The 21,014-nt window shown below is 31.6% G+C and overlaps 1 protein-coding gene across 1 annotated transcript in view; it reads right to left on the bottom strand.

Annotated features, from left to right (window-relative positions):
• The window catches only part of bchs (WD repeat and FYVE domain containing 3 bchs), a 1,547,413-nt gene that overhangs the window by 353,546 nt on the left and 1,172,853 nt on the right, over positions 1–21,014 (bottom strand). Inside the window, exons 33-37 of the mRNA XM_089597159.1 lie at positions 1,328–1,583; positions 1,033–1,244; positions 820–952; positions 594–747; positions 280–514 (exon numbers count right to left, since the gene is read on the bottom strand). Of these exons, the coding sequence (XP_089453285.1) occupies positions 280–514; positions 594–747; positions 820–952; positions 1,033–1,244; positions 1,328–1,583 (990 nt within the window). The remainder of the gene's footprint in view (positions 1–279; positions 515–593; positions 748–819; positions 953–1,032; positions 1,245–1,327; positions 1,584–21,014) is intronic.

Raw genomic sequence — 21,014 nt, 5'->3', positions numbered from 1 at the left:
TTTCCAATTGATAAGACCAATAAAGTATGTACTATAGTTTTGTACAAAATTTAAAGTTTTTTTTAATATTAAAAAAAAAATTAAAGATTGAAAATGACAGAAAATTTGCATTACTTTTTTTAAAAACTCAATTTCCGTTTCGAAAGGTTTACGACATTAACGGTTTGATTCGTCTGCATTTATTTTGAATAAATTTCAACACTCCACATTATAATGCCTTGCTTGCTGTGTCAGAGATATATCTAAATGCTAAAATTCTTTATAAAATCACATACATACTTGTAAATATCAACATTGCCTTCGTAAAATAGATGATGGAAGACATTGACAGCATCAACTGCCAAAGGTCCATTTTGCTTGTAGCCAAAAACTAAATCAATCCACTGATGAAGATGTTGTGACACAAACTCACACTCAAGTGCTTGTCGATGAACTCGAATAAATTCACGAGGGTCGTGTTTAGCCCATGGTGGTAAAACAACATTACCAAGTTGAGTACCGTTTTGTTTGAAACCTTATTAAAAAAATTTCAACAAATAAATAATGGTACATACAAGTCGTACATAACTATTTATTATATCAGCTAATATTACCTAAATCGAAATTATTTGAGTTTATTAAAAAATCGGGTAGATAAAAAAATTCTGGAATTAGTTCCTTTACATCAGCCATGTTATGTTTTGATGCTGAAAACCATGCTTCTTTTATACTGTGGAACATTCTATCAGCTAAATCAAAATGGCCTCCCTGCATAGAAAAAAAAAAATTATTTTAAGTTAATAAGAAGATAATTAACCTAGTAAGTTTATCTTTTTTTACTTGGAGCTTTAGAAAATGCTGTGTAAATGGTTCCATTCGAACTAAATATGAGCATACTATCATAGCAGAAGAGTAATGAGTTCCATAATGATATGGTGGAGTTTCTCCATGTGGATCATCCCATTCTTTATACCTAAATGAAAAATAGGGACCAAATCAATAAAAAACATCAATTTTTTGTACATTAAACAGTAGTTTTTCTTGAGCCCCAACCTTTTTTTAAATTGCAGAAGTCTTTCAGGATTTTGCGAGCCCATTGGCTTACTAAAATCACGAAAAGTCTTTGTGTCTGTTAAATCAAGATCGTCACTATCATAATCAGCTAAAATCCATGGAAAAACTGGATATTGCATTAAATCATTGTAACTACGACCTGCTAGCGTATTTAAATGCATTAAATACTGAAAATTTGATATTTCTCCTCTCTAAAAGAGATAATTGTATGGTGAGCTCGATAAAGACCATTATTATATTATGTAAACTTATTGAATAACTTTAAAGTACGTACCACCCAACGCTGAGTAACTGAAGTATCACCAATAAGATTTGAAAGTAAACCAGCTGCTTGCTCAACATTCGCAGTTCTTTTTTGACCAGCAACTGATTGTTGCGCACTATCAGCAATCGCTGTGGCAAACGTCATGAATCTCTGATAAACTTTATTACGTACTTTTCTTGGAAAAGTTAGCAAGTAATTTCGACCGTCTGCACTAAATACTTCAAGGGCCATCGGTTGCAGTAAGTATCTTCTTTTATGAACCTCTCTATATAATGCACATAAATTATCATTAATGGCTTTTTCTATGACAAATGTAAATTATTTAAATAGTATATCCGTTAAAAATAATAAAAACAGCAAAATGCGTTCAATCAATAAATTTTTCATTTAGTATTGAATTCAGTACCCAAATTTTAATGAAAATATTTAAAATACAATTTTTAAATGGTTATAAACATGTGAATAATTTTTTAATGGTATTAGATTAAATATAAGAAAAAACATATATCTTCATAGCTTTTAACTTGGCGAATTTCGAGGAAACTATCAGATCTAGTTGACTTTAATTGTTTCTAATTAATCAACTAATTTTATGGAGAAAGTATTGTGCAGGCTAATTATTTTAACGTAAGATTCAAACTAGTACTGCATTAATATTTTAAAGTAAAATCAGACTCATTCGCACCAGAAAGTCAGTAGATACATTTTTTTTGCAATACGGTTTAGTAGGCTTCACAAGTCATTACAATTTTCTATGGTAGCGCAGCAGTTATGTTATTTTAAAAACCTTTTACTCTGAATAATAGTAATTAAATGGCGAAAAATAGAGTACATAGTATTGAGGTTCCTCTTTTAAAATAAATCTATTGAGTCGATTTAGCTTGACTTAGTTTAGTTAATTTTAACCAAACGTTAAAGAAAATTGTGACATTTAATCCATTTCTTTTTGTCGATGTTTTCAATTAAGGTTTGGCAAAACAAAAATGTTACTGAATTTTTAGCCCATAACTTTCGTTGCCTTACACGATACTTTTGGATAGAACAAGACCTAGATGAGTAATATTACTGAATTCAGTTAAAAACGAAAAATGGCTCGTGAAAATTTTAAGCAGTCTTCAGAAAAGTAGAATAAGACAAGAGATTGACTTACTAAAAATTATAGTAGAGGCTGTAAAAGGCAGAAAAACAAGATTCTTATGGAATCTGCAAAAAGTTAAAAAGCACAGCAGATCACAAAAAAGAAGACACCAAAAGGAAATAGTTACATGTGACTTATTTTTGTTATAAGTCGGAGCCTAAATTTCCTATATAGAGTAAACAGTGAAAGAATAAATTGGTTAGAGAATAGAAAAGCGAAAAGTTTTTATTAAGCAAAATGAAGCAAAAATGTTAACAAAAAATACTTTTCTCAATGGTTATAGGCTTCCAATGCAAGTAAATATCATGAAATTTTAAGCACATTTACGTGTGTAAGGTTCTATTTACTAAACAGGTTAGTGGTCTTGAGCTAACCAGCTATGATCAGGCTTGTAAATTGATAGCGTACACATTTCTTAACGTAGATTTTTGATAGGTAGAACCTCTAGCAAGATATGAAGATACATAAATTATAATTGGTTACTATCTTACTAATATATCAAGCAAAGCTGCTAAAACCATTGTAATCGCTAACCGCAAAAACTACTGAACTGAGTTTGCTGAAATTTTGCATACTGATTCTTGACACTTCCTACACGGTTATAGTACAGTTTTTATCTTAAAAAATTTAGTAACAATAGCAATAAATAAGCTTAACGTTTTGCAAAAATATCCCAGATTTTCACTTTAGTTCAGTAGGATCCGCTAGGTGGCGTCAACGTAAAATTGAAGCTAGCTGCAACAGAATAAAATAAGTGTGATTATAATACGCTGGAGAGTCTCTAAAATTTCTGCAGTCATCTCCTAGCAGTTCATCGAGCTACATAGAAATTGTAAATGATAGTCGTGCAGCTGGGTATCCCAATTACAGACGACACTCTTTTCCAATAAGCAAAAAACCTATGTCTACTTCCACCCTAAGCCTCTAGGGTTGATACAGACCAGCAATAATAAATTATTGTAACTGATAACGTCACTGGCGGAATACCAGGACACGTAACTAGCCAGAGTACAACCTTCTCAAACACTTCAAAGTTATGTGGACGTTCTACCATCCCGCCTGATGTCGTCAGAGAATTTTTTACTACAAATGTAAGCTAGGGAAGACAGCCCTGAGGAGCACGGGCAGCCACAACGAATTCCTTCTCAGTGGTCATCTCAATGACACACCCACAGAAAAGGCATTTTCTAGGCCCACTTTCCCGACTAACGATGAGCGGTAAGTTATCCGAGGAACGACCCGGAGACGAGATAATCTTTGGTCAGCAGCGTACCTCCCTCGATCACGATCTCCGTACACAGAGATTTCGAGGGTAAGAATCAAGCTACCCACAGCCAGCTCTTCATCATCAAGAATAATAACAAGGAATAACTGCAAATTTTGCCACTGGCCCTTTTCAGGGCAATTATAAGTATTAACGTTTCATACTTAACTATCAATCTCATCAGTTCTTCTGAGGGCTACCTAAATTTAAACTACCTTGCCAACAAATATATTTTTACTGCCATTTCCGAAAACGATTCGTCGACTACAAGACTATGTAAAGCCAGCCACTATTAAACCGAGTCAGTCATTCACTGGTCGACGTCACGAGCGGAGTTGTTTGTCGCCTGGCTGGAGAACCCGGTGACCGACGACCCTATATGTATTACCCTCTAGACTCTAAGCATTTAACCAGGAATCACCGATCTTCTCCAAGGTCTGCGCTGGGAGACCCTAACAGCTATGAAGAAAAAATAAACTTGAACCAACGGGACAGTCTCCAACGGGCAAGCATCACTAACCGATCTTTCTACCTTATATCACCAAAACAACTGAGTCTGCAAAAAAAAAAGATGCTTTACACGCCAATGTCTTCAACGTTTTACCAGAAGACGTTGGGAAAGAGCTCTACAACTAGCTGTAAAGCTTTAAACGTTGTAGTTTTCCTCCCGATAAATGTGGTGCTACAATTACAGTCCAGAGAAGATCACCCTGAGATATAGAGGCAATCACGTTTGCTGGAAACTTCAGTCAAGAAAGAGTTTACGTAAGAAGCTCACCGGTCCTTTTCAGGATCATTTGACGTCCAACTAACTTGCCAACAAATATATTACAACCTAATAAAGTTAAAAAAAATTGCCCTTAAGGCTCACAAAAGTCGAAAGAAGTCTAATTGGAAGAAAACTTCAAATGCATCTAATGAATACAATTTTTGGCGTCAAAAAACTGACGCAGAAAATTTCGAGATTGGAACAGCAGCGTCAAAATCGACAAATAAAGAATCCATTACGTGAGAGATCAGCTTTTCATTGTATCTTCACAGGAATCTCTTACATCTTTCAGATTTTGAAGTAAGAGAAAATGTATGTGTATTTTTGTGGTGATCAAAAATGTAGAGATTTAGCTCCAGAACTTTGTTAATCTGGTAATAAAGTTGTTAGATAAGAGGAAAAAAATTTTTTTTAATACAGTTTTTTTGGCAGTTTTAAATCTTAATAGCTTTAAAAAATAGCCCTTTTCTTAAATTATACGGAAGAAACTGCAAATTAACGACTTTTCAGGGCCAACGATTATTTTATGGCATAAGGAATACACGGCACTTTTCAGCAGGATTATATTTTCCTTACTTTTTACAGCTTTTTACTGGATTAAATTAACTGTATGGATTCCAAACAAATATGTTTTTCGTGAGAAAATTTTTGTTCTGGGAAGTGTCAGGAATAGATGTAAAATTTTCAACTGAAAACGTTTTACATTACATATCAACACACTGTGGTGTTCTATTCAGTAAGTCTCGGGCAAAGCCAAGACGGGGGGCCGCTAGTGTAGGATAAATTAGCATTAAAGAAAAACTTCTTATTTTTAATATTCTGTATCCTCAAATCTATACTTCAGAGCCATTATTTTTAAAATAGTTATTTTAATATTTTTTTATACATTTAAAATCTAAATATGTTTTTTATCCTTAGAACAAGTCTTACTCCTCGAGCTATCATTGCTAAATATGGTAATGTGCGATGTAATCTTACTGTTGACTTCTTAAGGATTTCGCTATCAAGATCTCGGCAACTCCTATTTCTCAATTGCTTTATTTACACTTTTGGTGATTTTTCAGTTAATGTCTGTTTATATAATACTCGTTAATATTAACAATTAATGGGATTTGTGAACAGGTAAGTATGAAAGCAAAAAATTAAATTTAAAATAAAAAGAAAACACTATTTTGCTTCTTATGTGGCAGCGTTTTGAGAAATGCAGAACGGAACTCGATCACGGTAAAACCACAACTTACAATTACTTTAGTCTAGTTGTACTTAAATACCGTAACGGTTCTTAGGGTAAAGAGGTTGAGTTAAAATATACAGATAAGAATTTTAATTTACGTACAACAAAAACTTATTAGAATTGGCCTAAGACATAATTTTTTTCTTTTGTATATATATATAAGAAAACATTTTGTCAGTTAAAACATTCTTTGCCTAATATTGAGAAATACAGTTCTAATTTACTGCTCAAATGACTGATTATAAAATATCAGACAAGAAATGTATTTTTTCTTTTTGTAAATATATATTCATATGTTACGTGCCATGTCAATATCTGAGTTTTTATTACTATGAAACATGTACTCTCGTTTTCGAATTGTTAAAAGTGGATGCTCAGCGATTTTTAATTATCGAGCTGCTTATTTGCTTCTGCGATCGTGTGACAGACAACTAACATATTTTGAAAAAAGCTACCTCGCAAGCTAGAATTACGCGTGCAACCTCCAAACAATCTCGTAAAGCGCTTACCTCACAACATCAATTCACACTACTACACATGAGAATGTTAATAATCTACAATTCCAACGGTCATTACTGCGCATACAAATAACGTACGCAATTTTGACAGCAACACATACCTAAAGTACGATCACAAGAGATCAGCAGTTTTTACCATTAACCGATGTATAAAAATTGTACTATGACTATCCTTGTGTCAATTGAAAGTAATGAGGTTAAGCTCTAATTATAACAACTCCTTGCACTTACCAATATTCGCTTTTTCTCTTTCATCAAATATTCTAAAGTAACCATAAACGTTGGAGAGTTAGTTCAGTTGCGTCTCTTAAGCAATTGTAAGACTTCATTCGGTTATTAAGCTGCTTATTATGTAAGACTTAGATCGGTGACTAAGTTATGTTAGGAAAGCTCAAGAAAATCAGGCCAATGTAAAATTGTTTTAAAAGTATCATCATAATTATTATCATTGCCATGAGTACCCTCATAAGAAAAAACCTTTCCCAAAGCTGTGTCAAGAGAGGGCTTTTTTAAACCTTATTCCAAGAAAAATTTTTTTCAGATTTGCAAGCTCGCAAGAGCCTTTTCAGAGCTTTTTGCAAGTGATGACCTAAAATTTTAAAACAAAGTTTTTTTTCACCTAATTTAGAGTTGGTAATACATTTGATATAGGTATACAAGAGACGTCTAACATATTGTGTATATAAGTGACCCGTTTTGCTTTCGGTCTTTAAACTTATTATTAACAACTTACTTTCTTATCTACTAGAAGATGCGTCGCTTAATGAGTTTGGAGGTATTCTTGACAACAATTACGTGTTTGATTGAATTTATCTAATATTTAAGACACTCGTTGAGTCTTAGATTGATTGGTCCGTGGCACTCTAGTAATAAATAATAAGTTTATCAATCTTGAAGCAAATCGGGTCAAAAATATATATTATACGTTAGAAGCCATTTGTATACTTATGTCAAATGTGTTACCAACTTTAAATCAAGTAAAAAAAAACTTGATTTTGAAGAGGCTTTTTGGCACTGGAGTTCGGAAAGTCTCTCACTTGCTTAAAAATCAAAAAAGGCACTCTCTGACCAGTAGGTTTGAAAAAGTTCTCTTTTTCCATTGCCTCAAAAAAGGCTCTTTCTTGCGCTCACCCAACGCTTCGTTGTGGTCAACATTGTTAGATCTTGTGACTGCGTGCACGTAAGAAGCAGCTAACCAACGATCATAGGAGTAAGTTCAGTTGAGATCAATTGAAAATTGTAAGCTTTTTTAAATGCGAACTTGAAAAAATACAACTTATACTTTTGTAAAATTTGATTACTTTCGGCCTTAGTAGGATTATTAAATCATCATACAATACATAACTTGGTTGTTGATTTAATTTCTTTTTCAAGGAGGCTCCCTTGTGCAGAAATGTCAACCCTTGTCGTAGGTGTATAATTCTTTTACAAATCAAACAGATTTTGACCTTTACCTCTCCAATCTAGCTGAAAATCTTTTTCCAATTTCTATATTAAAAAATAAGAGATACGTATCCGAGAAAATTTTTTTTTATCGCCTATTTTCGATTTTATAAGTTATAACAAATTTCATAATAGTGGTTGGAGACTTATTTTGAACAATGTATAGCTCCGAACCCTCAAAAGCTACAAAATTTTCACTAACGGCACTTTTGTAGCTAATAGTTGAACTTTAAGATAAAAAATTGAAAAAAAAAAATTAACAAATTAATATTGTTATTAACAATTTAATTGTTTTAATTAATTTTGAACAATTTCTCTCAAAATTGATCAAATTTTTTATTATTACCATCGTATTCTGCGTCAAACTTTACGTAAAAATCGTGATTCTAAAATATGGAGACTTTTCAATTGTTATTGTTAAAATAATCATTTATGTAGTGCGTAATGGTAAAAAAAAATTGTTTTTTAAGTATAAAATGATGTCTGTACCTGGCATCAAAAAAAGTAATAAGTAAAAGTTGTAGATAATTGAAAGATCTGCAACTTATGTATTTACGATTTGTCAGTATAACTTAAAAATTTTAAATTATCATGCAAAAAAGCGAGAAATCACCATTTTATCATTTATTAAAAGTAATTTTTTACTTGTAAAACAGAGATAAGCAATAATATGTTGCGTAGGATTCTATGGTCTTGGGGTAAGCACGAAGTAAATAGTCAAGGAACTAATATCAACGTCTTTATTTATGCAAAAATGAGAGAAGAGCGCGTCGCGTGTGTACGACCTTTGTCCTTGCTGGTTCCAGCCAGAGAGAGCTCTCTTCAGCATCCTATCTGCTTATCCCTTTGCTCTCTCCCACTATAATCATCTGTAGTCGGCCCCAAAAAGAGGGGGCGCACGTACGTGTAGCTATGATATCGTACGTGACAAATAACTCAAGAAATTATATTTTATGGAATTAATAAAAATGTGTAGTAAAATCTAAGTAAACATTATGATTGCTTAATATTTTAAGATTTAACAAAATTTTCATGTACAAGTAAAATTTTTTTTACAGTTTTATAACAAAATTATGTCACTTGAAAAATTTCACAATATTTATTTTTTCGTGCAAAGAAAACAGCCTCGCCTTTAATTCTTGACAAGATAGTAGAACCATGATATGATATTTTAGCGTTCACTTAATCGTTGTTGCTTTCAAAAATCTCTCTGACACTAATTTTCTTTCTTCTTTGTAATAATCGTTTGTGGAATAACGACAAGTAAAATTTGGCAGTGATTCTGTGGCCCAATCAAAAAGTACTCGCAGCTTTTAAATGGGATTGTTAATTCTCTGAAGACTTGCTCTGGCAGCTAGTCGGTATACAGTCCCGCCTGTTCCGTCGCATGGCCCCTTTTTATGTGGAGTAGGGAAAAAATGCCATTCTGCTGCTATTTTAAAGTCTTCAAAGTGGTGACTGAGATTAATAAAGTTCTTTTTATTTTTATACTGTCTGCTCGCACCGTCACATATGTATATTATTTTATTAACACACGATAAATTTATTTTAATAAATTCAATCAACTGCTATTGATTTAGATGTAAGGCAATAGTGTCATCATGATGTAGGCATTCAGAAATGCAAACAAAGCTTGAAATTTTATTTTTAATTCATCTAAGTCATTTCTGTAACAAATTGAAAATGGGTGTACGGTTGCCTGATCGTTGTTCCAATATACACCCTGAACCGAATTTTGAATTATGAAAGCATAATTCTGTGAGAAGTCGCAAATTACGATACACTTGTTTTCTCTCAGTTTATTTTTCATCTCGTTAAAAAAATCCCTTTGTTTGCTAACAAAAAATGAATGAATCAACAGTTTTTGCAAACCTTTAGATAACTTCTGTGAAAATTCATCAACTGGAGATATTAGGGTCTGCAAGGAGGTTCTTTCAACCATAACCCTTTGTTTGTTGGTAACAATTTCAACATATTTTTCTTCAAAAATTTCCTCCAGTTGCTCAGTAACATTCGTCAGGCCTGGGCACTTCTGACAAGGATTTAAATAACAATCAGTCGTTTTGTTTTTGCACACCATACGATCCAAAAAATCCTTATAATTGATCAAAGGCAGCTCAGAACCGGAAGTTAGTGATTTAAAATTGGCACTACTCACTAATAAACTAACATTTTCATGTATAGGACATACACAAACAGAGTGAGTACTAGAAGCACCTGCCAAGTGTAGTCGTCAGACTGGTACAAGCTAACAATTGTATTGATAACATTATCATTTAGAGATAGATGTTGTTTTGGGTTTGGATCCCTAATTAATCGCTTATCTCGAGCAACATTTTTTGTTATGCCTATAATGTGACGAGCTGCGAAAAGAATTGTGTCCTCAATTTTTTATAAGACCACGATCGAAAAATAGTCAAAATTTTTATTTTATGAACGCGGTCGGTCGAAGCATTGAAACTTTCTTGCAAAGCACTTATTATCGAGGACTCATCGTTATCTGCTTCAAGATCATCTGGATCACCTTGGCTCAAATTAAAAATTTTGTTATCAATTATGGACAATATTTGTTTCGAGTTTTCTTCCAAATACCTTTTCGATAATAGTTTTTGTTTTCTTTATGGGCGAAGATCCAAAAAGCCTAATCCTTTGTTGAAAAAATACACTTGTTCACTTTGCAAAGATGGATTATCTTCCAAAAATTCAGATGTACCATTACTGCTCCCAACTTTTCTGTCGGATTCTTCCCTTAAAGAATCCTCCTTTTGTAGCGTCTAAAAAAAAATTAGACTAAAACATCAACATAAAATTCTACGAGAGGTTAGGTATGTCTGAACTTAATGTAATAATCAAAATATTGTACGTACCAATTCTGGTAGTTCATTCTCACTCTTTTTTGTATCTTATTTTTTTAACTTGGATAACTTTAAGCTGCAAGAAGAACAAACTTTTTGTTGTAATGCATCTGACAAAATTGCCAAGTCCAGTTTCGAAAGTTACTTTTCATTTTTAATATTTGAGATTTATTTTTTCTTTTTTACAGCTTTCCAACAAGAATGGGCCAAAAAGTCGTTAGAATAATAAAAACGAGATGTATGAACTGCAAAATTCTAAAATTAATACTTTTACGGACTCAGCCTTTATAAAAAGTGGTCTTACAGTTAAAGTAGCTGCAAGCCAATAATTTTCTATGTATGGTTAGTATAAGCGTATTCTTAAAATGTAGTAGTGCTACCAATGTGATATCAGCTACAAGTAACGAGCAGGGAATTTTCTAAGGGGCAGTTATAAATACCAAAATGGGCAGTTAAAAAATTTATTAGTGATGGAAGATTAAAAGAAACAAAGGAGACAAGAAACAAAAAATATTTAAAAAATCAGTATCATAACTAGATATTAATTATTATTTTATATAATATTCAATATTTTAAAATAAATCTCAGCGTTTTTTACCAAGTATACCATAATTTTTTTTTTTTAATCGCTTTTTCTTTGTTGTTATTTCCTCATTTTTAGCATATTTGCTTCTTTTTCTTTTTTCTTTTCTTTTTTTTTTTTGTTTGAACCTGTTTTTAAAAAATACCTCAAAACTATTTTTGATCTTTAGCTTTTTGATGATCCTTAATTGTTTGTTCTTTGAATTGAAGCCAAAAAGTAATAGCTGGACGTGGGTCTCATAGTTCTATGTAAAGCATATTAAAGTAAATATAAAGATACAGATTTTCTATTTCAATGTCCAAAGAAGTTCGGTCAACTGATTTCAGGATGTTATTGCATCTTACCAGATGTTCATCGTCTACACTTTGTGGCTGAGCGGCTGCGATTCTGGCTAATATTGTGACCGTCAGTGGATACTTATTAGGCTTCATTAACTTTTGAATTTATTCTATAAGAGATAAATTCTTCATACTTTTTGGTAAACCAGTATGTATAAGCCCTAAATATTTTATGTCAAAAGATAAAAGACCCAAATCCATTGCTATCAATTGATCATATACTTTTTTTAAATTCATGGATAAATCAAAGTCTGTAAACTTTTTTAGTGAATCAATAAAATTTTTCTCTTAAAAAAATCGATTTCGTAAAAAGTTATTTTAGGACAGTATAATTTCATTTTCTACTGCGTTAAAGTCTCTCCTTTTAGATATAAGTAAATTATGAATTTTTAAGCGACGCTGACGAACTTTTAGTAAAATATCCGTCAGCTCATAATCATCTTCTTTCGTAATTTTTATTTCATTTTCAAGAATTTATTTCCAACCTTCTAATAGAGGCTCGTTTTTCATAGAGTTTAGTTTTTCAATCGTGAAACTCACATGTTGCATTATTTCAACAAGAGTTGAATTATTTTTTTGTTAGTTTTTTTGACATATTAAGATTACTTCCAGAACGTCTGCTAAAAAAAGTTAAAAGCTGCAAATTATCTTTATTCGTAAGAAGATTGAGGTAACCTTTTTATTCAGGTTCCTTTGATTGTTTAAAATAAGCAATTAATGCCTGCCATGGCCGTAATATTGAATTTATCCATTAAAAACTAAATTCAGCCCACCAAACCTTAAATTATGCAGGAAATCTAGCCAAAGCTAAATTATTTTCGTCTGCAATCTTTTTCAATTCCTTTGTGCAAATACCACTATTATGAAAAAATAACGAAATAGATGCGATTTCATTTATGATTTTTTTAGTTTCTGGGACTGATGTACAAACATCCTTCCATACTAGCTGTGGCCTAAAAAAATAAAAAATGTTAACTATGTGCAAACTTTTTAAATAAATGACTATCACAAAGTTTAATTCATAACCTATGTTCAGTTATAAGAAATGTAAACCTCTAAACATTAATTATTTAAATACTTTAAAAATTTGATGTAATTCTAAAATTTGATAATAATGTTTTCAATCATTAAAATAATATTTAAGATCATTGCGAGATGTTAATTTTAAATGAAGCAGGCACTGAGCAACATTAAAAGAATAACTTAATTCCGATTTTTAATAAGTAACGAAATAATTTGTGGAAAAACTAAAAAATACAGTTCTGACGGCTTCCCTATCTCAAGTTATGACGTCAATCATGACGTTATTTGTGACATCGCAAAATACGGCATTCATATTTGAAAAGTTTTTGAATTTAGAAAGTTTTTTCCCTAATTAAGAACATTTTTTTTTAGTATAAACAATACTTGACCCCCTCCCCCGGGTTTTAGTGTTACCATCCTGATGGTAGCACCCATAAGACCATCTAATGCTTTTAAACAGCCCTTTAATAAATAACAACCTATGTAAATGACGTCTTTTGAGACGTCGTGAAGTACGTCTTTTGTGACGTCGTAAATGACGTCACATTAACGTCAACGTGATGTCATTCACGACGTCATGAATGACGTATTTTGCGATGTCACAAATGACGTCATGATTGACGTCATAACTTGAGATAGGGTTACCTATGGACTAAACATCAAATTTCTAGTAGTGGTGAAACTGTGCCTGTGCTTAATGACTTTAGATGACTATCTAATAACTCCCACAGTCCAGATATTCTCCCTACGTTCACTAAAGTTCCATCAGTCACAATGGATCATAAATTTCTGAAGAATTCATTCGAGCATGTAGCTATTGTATTTTCACATCGTTCCATAATCACCACACTAAGGCCACAGCTACATAAGTACGTTTGCCTGCGGTCGTTTGCGTTTGCGTGGCATTGGCGGTGGCGTTGCGTGAATAAATATAGCCAACCAACTGAAATCGTCCAGTCACAATACAGTGTAGAACAACTACCTGTGTGTTGATTGGGCAATGTCAGTCGGTTGGCTATATTTATTCACGCAACGTCACCGCCAACGCCACACAAATGCAGATGGCCGCAAGCAAATGCGCTTATGTAGCCACGGCCCAAGGGTTAAGGCTCCTTCTACTATCAGGTCGCTCCTACATAAAAGCGCGTTTGCGTGCATGTAGCACACATCGAGATATTCGATATTAGTCAATATTCTAGTAGTTAACTAAGATTACTAGAGTCTGATACTCTGATCCCGACTCACTAATATCTCATAAATTGCTGCAAGTTAGCCGATAACTACCTCACGTAACTTGTAGATAGACCATAATTTTTGTACATTTGGTAATATATATACATAAGAAATTAAAATGGGCAGTTCTAAAATTTTTTTAGACTATGCCCTGGACTGATGAGTTTATACTGTTCACAGCAAACTGTAGTCAACATTGCTAAACTAGATTCTGGCTCAGCGGAAACTTAAAATTTGTTCAAAAATGAAGTATCACATATACATTTAATATATTCTCATAACTTTGTACAGTGTGCTTTTTAAATATAAAGACTTAAAGTTGGTATTAAAGTTGAAGTTATTATTGATCGAATTTATTATCCACAACACATTAAAGGATTATTTAACAATTGTTGATACTATTTCAAACAATTTTACGATGTTTGTAGATGGTGATTAGGTATTAACTGCGGAAAATATTTGATTATTCAAGGAGGCTCTCCACTTTGAAAAAAAATGACTAACAGTTTTCACATTTTGAAGTTTTACAAATAAAATCATTATAAATCTATATTTGTAATTTGAGCACCTGTTACCCAACAAAAGTTCAAATAAGTCAGTATCAAACTTTGAAAATTTAACACGGGCATTATAAGAAGAGTCACTTGCACACCCCTTAGTTGCATGTTTTCTTTGCAAAGAAATTACTGACAAAAAAAACTACAGACTTTTAATTTTGGGTATTCTCGTTGCAATAAGCCTTTGAAATAAACACCTTACCGTTATTTTTTTTTGTTATAACGTTTTAAAATATGTACTTGTACGTTCGGAGGTTATGGTTTTTCGTTTGTATACACCTCAAGTGCGTGAAACCTCGGGTTCTTTGAATTACATTTTTTTATTTCATCTAAAAAATATGACTCAAAGAAAGAGTTTTTTCAGGAATAAGGATAAATGTGAATAATGGATATATTAACTATCTACTAATTAGTTTGAATAATATTAAGAGAAATAAAACCTTTTTTTTTTATTTTCCAATTAATCACTATTTTATATAAAATTAGCAAATAATTTTTCTACAAAAGAACAATAAGCGAATGATTTATTGAATAACATTTAATATGATGATGGAAAAAAATTTGTTAACCTTACTATTTGTAACATGTTGTTTACCACTAACATTTTCAAATAATCGAATTCAAAGACCTCCTTGTCCATTTTACTTGTAAGTTTGTATTAAAATTTCTTTACTTATATCAGCTTTGCATGGATTTTTTATCATCCCAGTTGATAAAATGTCTTTATATTCAAGCAACGTGCTTTTAATGACCAATTCTGATCTTTGCATTTGTTGCTTTTGTAAAATATAGTTAACAGTGCATACATTTTTTCTTTGTGTAGGAAATAGTTGCAGTTACTCTCAAAAAATTAACCAAGACTTCTACGTCCTCAACTGTATTGTGAAGGTTTTCCAGACTGGTAGGTTGTAAGTAATCGTTAACAAGAGCACTGATCTTGAAACTCTTTTTTTCAGAAACCCTTGTGGGAAGCATTATTGTAAAAATAGGTAGAGAATCCAAAAATCCTCTTACAACTTCTTTCAACTCACTTATATTGAATTGATTTACTAAACGCAATAGTCAATGAACATCAAAGCTGTAAAAGAACTTCAACCATTATGTGAAAATAATTTAAAAAAATATTTAGGCATTAGCACCAACTGAAATCCATTATGAGCCAATAGTACAACAGGTTTCAAACCACTCAATTAATTTTTTAATAGCTATTGTGGAATTGAATGTTCAACTCGATTTTCACGTAAATACGATTGACTATTAATGACATGCAATCCCGTAACTTCAGTAGATTTTTTTTGTATCGGCTGTGACGGTGTTATGTAAATACAAAATATGGAAAATTCGTTAGAAGCAGCTACCTAATACAAAAAGTTGTTTGGATAAATAATGATGATACAGTTACAGTTAATTTTTAGTTTATAAATATGTACCTGCAGTACTGCGTACTTGATATTGAACCCAGATGTCTCGAAAACAAAAACAACTACATTACACTCTGAAAAATCTACGCTCCCTTCAATAAATTTTTTTTTAAAGGAAGCTATCAAACTTGAAATATCGTTCAGAGAAAAACCATATTCATACGTAATACCTCCTTTTCTTGTACTGCTTGCATACTTTGTGCTCCTTTTTTTTCAAGAAGAGCCTTTGTTTTTAGTACCTAACACTACTTTTCCGCTTTTGATGTAACTTTTGTATTTGATGTAAGTTTTGTATTACACGAGTCTCTCAATGTACTATTAACGATTTCTAGAGCTTTTTTCAGAATCATAGAAGCCTTGTCCCATATAATTAAATCAACTTCTCTTAATTCTTTTTTTAGTTTCGAATTCTAAAAATACATTCTCAATATTGTCTAAATCTAAAGGTAAACGGAAAGTTCTATGACTAGTCATACCTTTCGGTTGTAATACAAAGGCAATTCCTGTCCAAGCCATTTTTTTTACCTCTAGAAAGAAAATACTAAATGAGTGTCTTATATAAGTAGGTTTTTCCGGATCTTCCAGGACCATCTATGAAATACGCTTCTTCTTCTTGTTCACAAATAGTTTAAAAAATTTTCTTTCGATCTTGATTTAAATTTACCTACATTATATCAAACATTTTTTCTTTAAACATAACGGGAAGTTCTGAGAAAAATCTCCACGTACCACAATAGTACCTTCTGGAAAGTGTGAAAATTTACTGATAAATGTTTAACTCATTCTTAACCATGTAGTTAAAAACTCTTTTTCCTAACAAAATTCTGGGCACCAACCTCTCCCCACTAAAAGATAAAATTTAAAGACTCTCCTTTCAAGTTAAAACAGTAGGGGCTTGGCGCGCAAAGCACGCAGGAGGGCGAGGCCCTACTAGTATATACACACACATATATATATATATATATATATATATATATATATATATATATATATATATATCAATATTTATATATATGTATATATATCCCTGTATTATATAGTTATTTGTGTGGGGCATTCCACGTATCCCACCACAGCCCCCCACAGACCCTCCACAGCCTCCCCCCATAGACCGCCTACATGTACCCCCACAGCCCCGACATATAAGCTGAAATTCGACCGTTTTCATCGCTAATTTGACATTTTCTCACTTTTTCCTTAGACCCCCTGTAGCCCGCCCAGACCCACCACAGCCCCTTCATAGCCCTCCCGCAGCCCCCCACACAATTTTGCCTGTCCCTCCACAGGCCCCCCCCAGCCCCTCAACAGGCCCCCACACCATTTTTCATACATCATGTCATGTGAACTTGTTAAATTATGAAACATTAATAAGTGACTTTTAATTTATTTCCATAAATATTGCCGATTTGTCAATAAAAACCATCATGTAAAGTCAATAAATTATGTAAAAATCTCTTTCCAAAAAATATTTTCTATTTCTGTATTTTTTTGCCTTTCTACTTAGATAAATAAATTATTTTTATATTTACATCTTGACAAAGCCACATATAATTGACCATAAGAAAATAAGGTTTTTTTTAATACAAACATACATTATCGAAACTTTGACCTCAAGATTTGTTCATTGTCATAGCAAATGCCACAATGATTGGAAATTGTTTACGATACAAAATAAACGATAAAGTTGAGGAGTTTCCTGTGTCTGAAGTATATATACATAAATAAAAAAAATACATATACTTAAATTTCTCAGTAACATTATTATTGTACTAATTTTTTGATTTAGTTTATGAGGTGGTAATCCTACACGAATATTGTTAAACATTTCCACCGAGAAATTTAAATAAATATTATCGTTTGATTTATCAACCCCTTTATAAGTTGCGTTATGTATACTTTAGTAAGTTTTAATTTCTCCAGTAAATTTAAAAAAAATTTTATTATTGAAATAAGAGGTGTTCTCGTTATGCGATGTAAGTATAACACTATTCATCGAACAATTGTAGACGTTAGAAAATATTTAAGAACATTTACCATTTAAGATCCAATTTTTAAGAATGTTAGTTTTTATTTCTCCTTCCCCAATTTTTAATGATAATTTTGAAAATCCTTTATCGTTAGAACGAATATTGATTTCTAATTTTTAAATTTGAAATGAGTTACATAAAAATAAAGATTTAACAGTTTGTTTAAGTATAATTTTTCTATTACCGTTGCCTATCACTAGGAGAATCTGACGAAAATCACCTCCTAAAATAATTAATTCACTTCCAAAATATTTTTCAGTATTACATAAATCTCTTAACGTTCTATCTACTAGTTCCAATGCTGTTTTTTTAATCATTAAAGCCTCATCTCAAATAATTAAATCAACTTCTCCTAATTTTTTTTATCTGACTCCAATTTTAAAAATGCACTCTCTATATTATTCAGATCTTAAGAAAGTCTAAAAGTTCTATGACTGGTCACCTCCTTTGAAAGCAAAATTGATGCTATGCCAGTCCATGCCATTGAGATGATTGTTTTATTTTGGGAAATGAAGTAATAAATCTACGTTTAATATAAATAAGTTTTTCCTGACCCTCCAGTAACATCTATTAAAAAAATATTTTTTTTTAGTTTGCAAATAATATGAAACAAGTTTTTCTAGTCATTACTCAAACTTTTATATATCAAGTTAAACATTTTTTTACTGAAACATATTTCATCATTCGTATCTTCTTTTTTACTCTCCATTTTTTTTGGTGTAGGTAAATTAAAGCATACACATGATTTATCTTCTAATTCTAAAATTTAGTTAATATGTAAAAGAGCTAAATTATCTTTATTATTAGGCAAACCCTTCGTAAAAACATCTTTGTATTTATTCCATATTTTATCACCTTGAACGTTTTCTTAAATTAAAAACCAAGCAAAAAATCGTCTCAATCGATATGAAAACATAACAGCAATTGCTTCTTTAAAAATATCATCGATTTCATCATTGTCTATTAAACCCAATGCAATCGCAGCATCTTTAGAAGTTTCATAAGTTATTTCTTTATATGTTCTAATGTCTTTGAAAGATATCGAAATAGTTACTTTATTTAATACAAGTTTAAAAAAAATCTTTCATGATCTTTTGGAGATACAATGTTTAATCGACCAATAGCAATGTTTTTTATTATGTTTTTTCTTTTAGATTAATTTTTGGTTCAAGATTACTATTTAAATTTCCATATGTTTAAATGTTGTTGTTCGAGAAATTAACTCTAACGTGAACATGTAATTCATCTGAGAAGCTTTTAATTTCAATACTTGTACAATAAGTCCCATTTTTTGACATTATGTTAATATATTTATCACTACTTTTTACGTTTTGATAATAATTGTTCCCTTTTATAAGTTCATAATAATTTTTCCATTTATTTACAACATTATCGATTACTAAAGAATTTGCTTTCATGTGTAAATCTTCGTCATTATACAGAAAATAAGAAAAAATTCTGAATTAACAATTTCCTTTCCCTTTCAAGCTAACTTTTATATTGTTTATTTTTGAAAATTATAAAAATATTTAGTTTGATTTTAAATTAAATTTTAATAGAACAAAATACAAACGATTCTTCCAATTCACAGTGTGGAACACTGTGAAGAAATTATTTACGTATTTGTCATTGAATCTGAAAATGAGAAATTCTTCGTAACCACTTATATTAATTAATAAAGTATAGAATGCATAATAGTAACAAAAATAATATTAAGTACATGTTAAGTTTTTTTCTCTTATCATAAAAGAGAGTTCTAAAAAAAACTCTCAACGTACCACAATAGTATCGGCTGGGTGGTGTGGAAATTTACTGATAAATATGTAACTAATACTTAACAATGTAGATCAAAAACTCTTTTTACTCACAAAATTGTGGGCACTAACCTCTCCACACTAACAGATGAAATTGAAAGACTCTTCTTTTAAGTTAAAACAGTAGGGGGTTGGCACGCGGAGCACTCAGGGGGGTAAAGCCCCACTAGTATATATATATATATATGATTTTTGTGGGAGATCGTGGTTCGATTTCCGGCCAGTGAGACTTTACGGGCAAGTACCTCTGTGATTTTTCCCGTGTACTTTTTCACCACGCAATGCTCTTTGAGAAGAGTATTAGGCAACCTTCTCGCAGCAGAAATCGCCTAATTACCCCCTACCCTCTCTCAGTAATGGGAGGCTTTCTATCCCTTTCTTTGTCCCTTTCCGAAGTGCTAAGTGCCCATAGTAGTGCCCTTATCAAAGGAGCCAGACATAGAGCACTCTAATGTAAATATTGTTTTTTTTTAAATACCTAATTACATAGTGTATTTTCTTTAGGCTTTACTGTAAACGAGTACCCATAGCCTTGGTATAGTAAGGCACATTGTTACATTATATTTCTTACATATTACAAGTAAATGGATTACATAATACACTATTGGTTACATTTTCACATTTATACAGTTGTCCTTTTGTTGGTACGTTAATGATGTTACAGAGATCACCTCGAGAGCGAAGGATCTATGTGGTAGGCAATTTTTGCTGCAAGAAGGTCGCCCATTCCTTTACGAGGAGCATTGTGGGGTGAAAAATCACAAGTAAAAATTCACAGAGGTACTTGCTTGGGAGAGTCGCACTGGCCTGAAACGAATCCGCAGTTTCCCGCGTGCCGTCCCACAAACCAGCCAACTTTTATTTGCTAAAATTTTAGAGAAATACGCAATTCTTAAGAGGTGAATACATTGACTTTATCATTAAAATAGTTATTTGAAATTTAAGCCAATTATTCTCTTCAGAAAAGTTATAACCTATGATTTTACTATGGAACTTAAAAAACGTGGTTCACCACATACACATCTTCTTGTAACACTACAACCTAACAATAAAAAAATTTTACCTGAACATATTAATGAAATTATATTAGCTACTATACCTTTAAACAATAAGAAACTTGCTAAAAAAAAGCCGATGTTTAAAAACATCAAATAACAAATGTATCAAAAAATTTTCTAAACCATTTGCTAATATAACATCGTTAAAAAAATGGTCATCCGAAAGATATCAGCAAAAATAATAATTTTGATAATCACATACATAAGACTAAACATAAACATAAAATTACAGTTGACAACGGTAATACCGTGTAATAAAATTTTGTTAATAAAATATACATGCCACGTAAATGTTAAATATTGTGCATCTATTTAAAGCATAAAATACTTATACGACTACGTTTATAAAGGTAGTAATAGAGATGTCATTAAATTTAATATGAAATCATTGTGATAATGAAACTCTAGATAAAATAAAAAA

The sequence above is a fragment of the Copidosoma floridanum genome, unplaced genomic scaffold (genome assembly GCF_036245765.1).
Source record: "Copidosoma floridanum isolate Cflo_tuat_1 unplaced genomic scaffold, Cflo_Japanese_pri ptg000030l, whole genome shotgun sequence".
NCBI classification, from domain to species: domain Eukaryota; kingdom Metazoa; phylum Arthropoda; class Insecta; order Hymenoptera; family Encyrtidae; genus Copidosoma; species Copidosoma floridanum.
The sequence above is the reverse complement of the archived record's forward strand: the minus strand, read 5'-3'. Positions and strand labels throughout refer to the sequence as shown.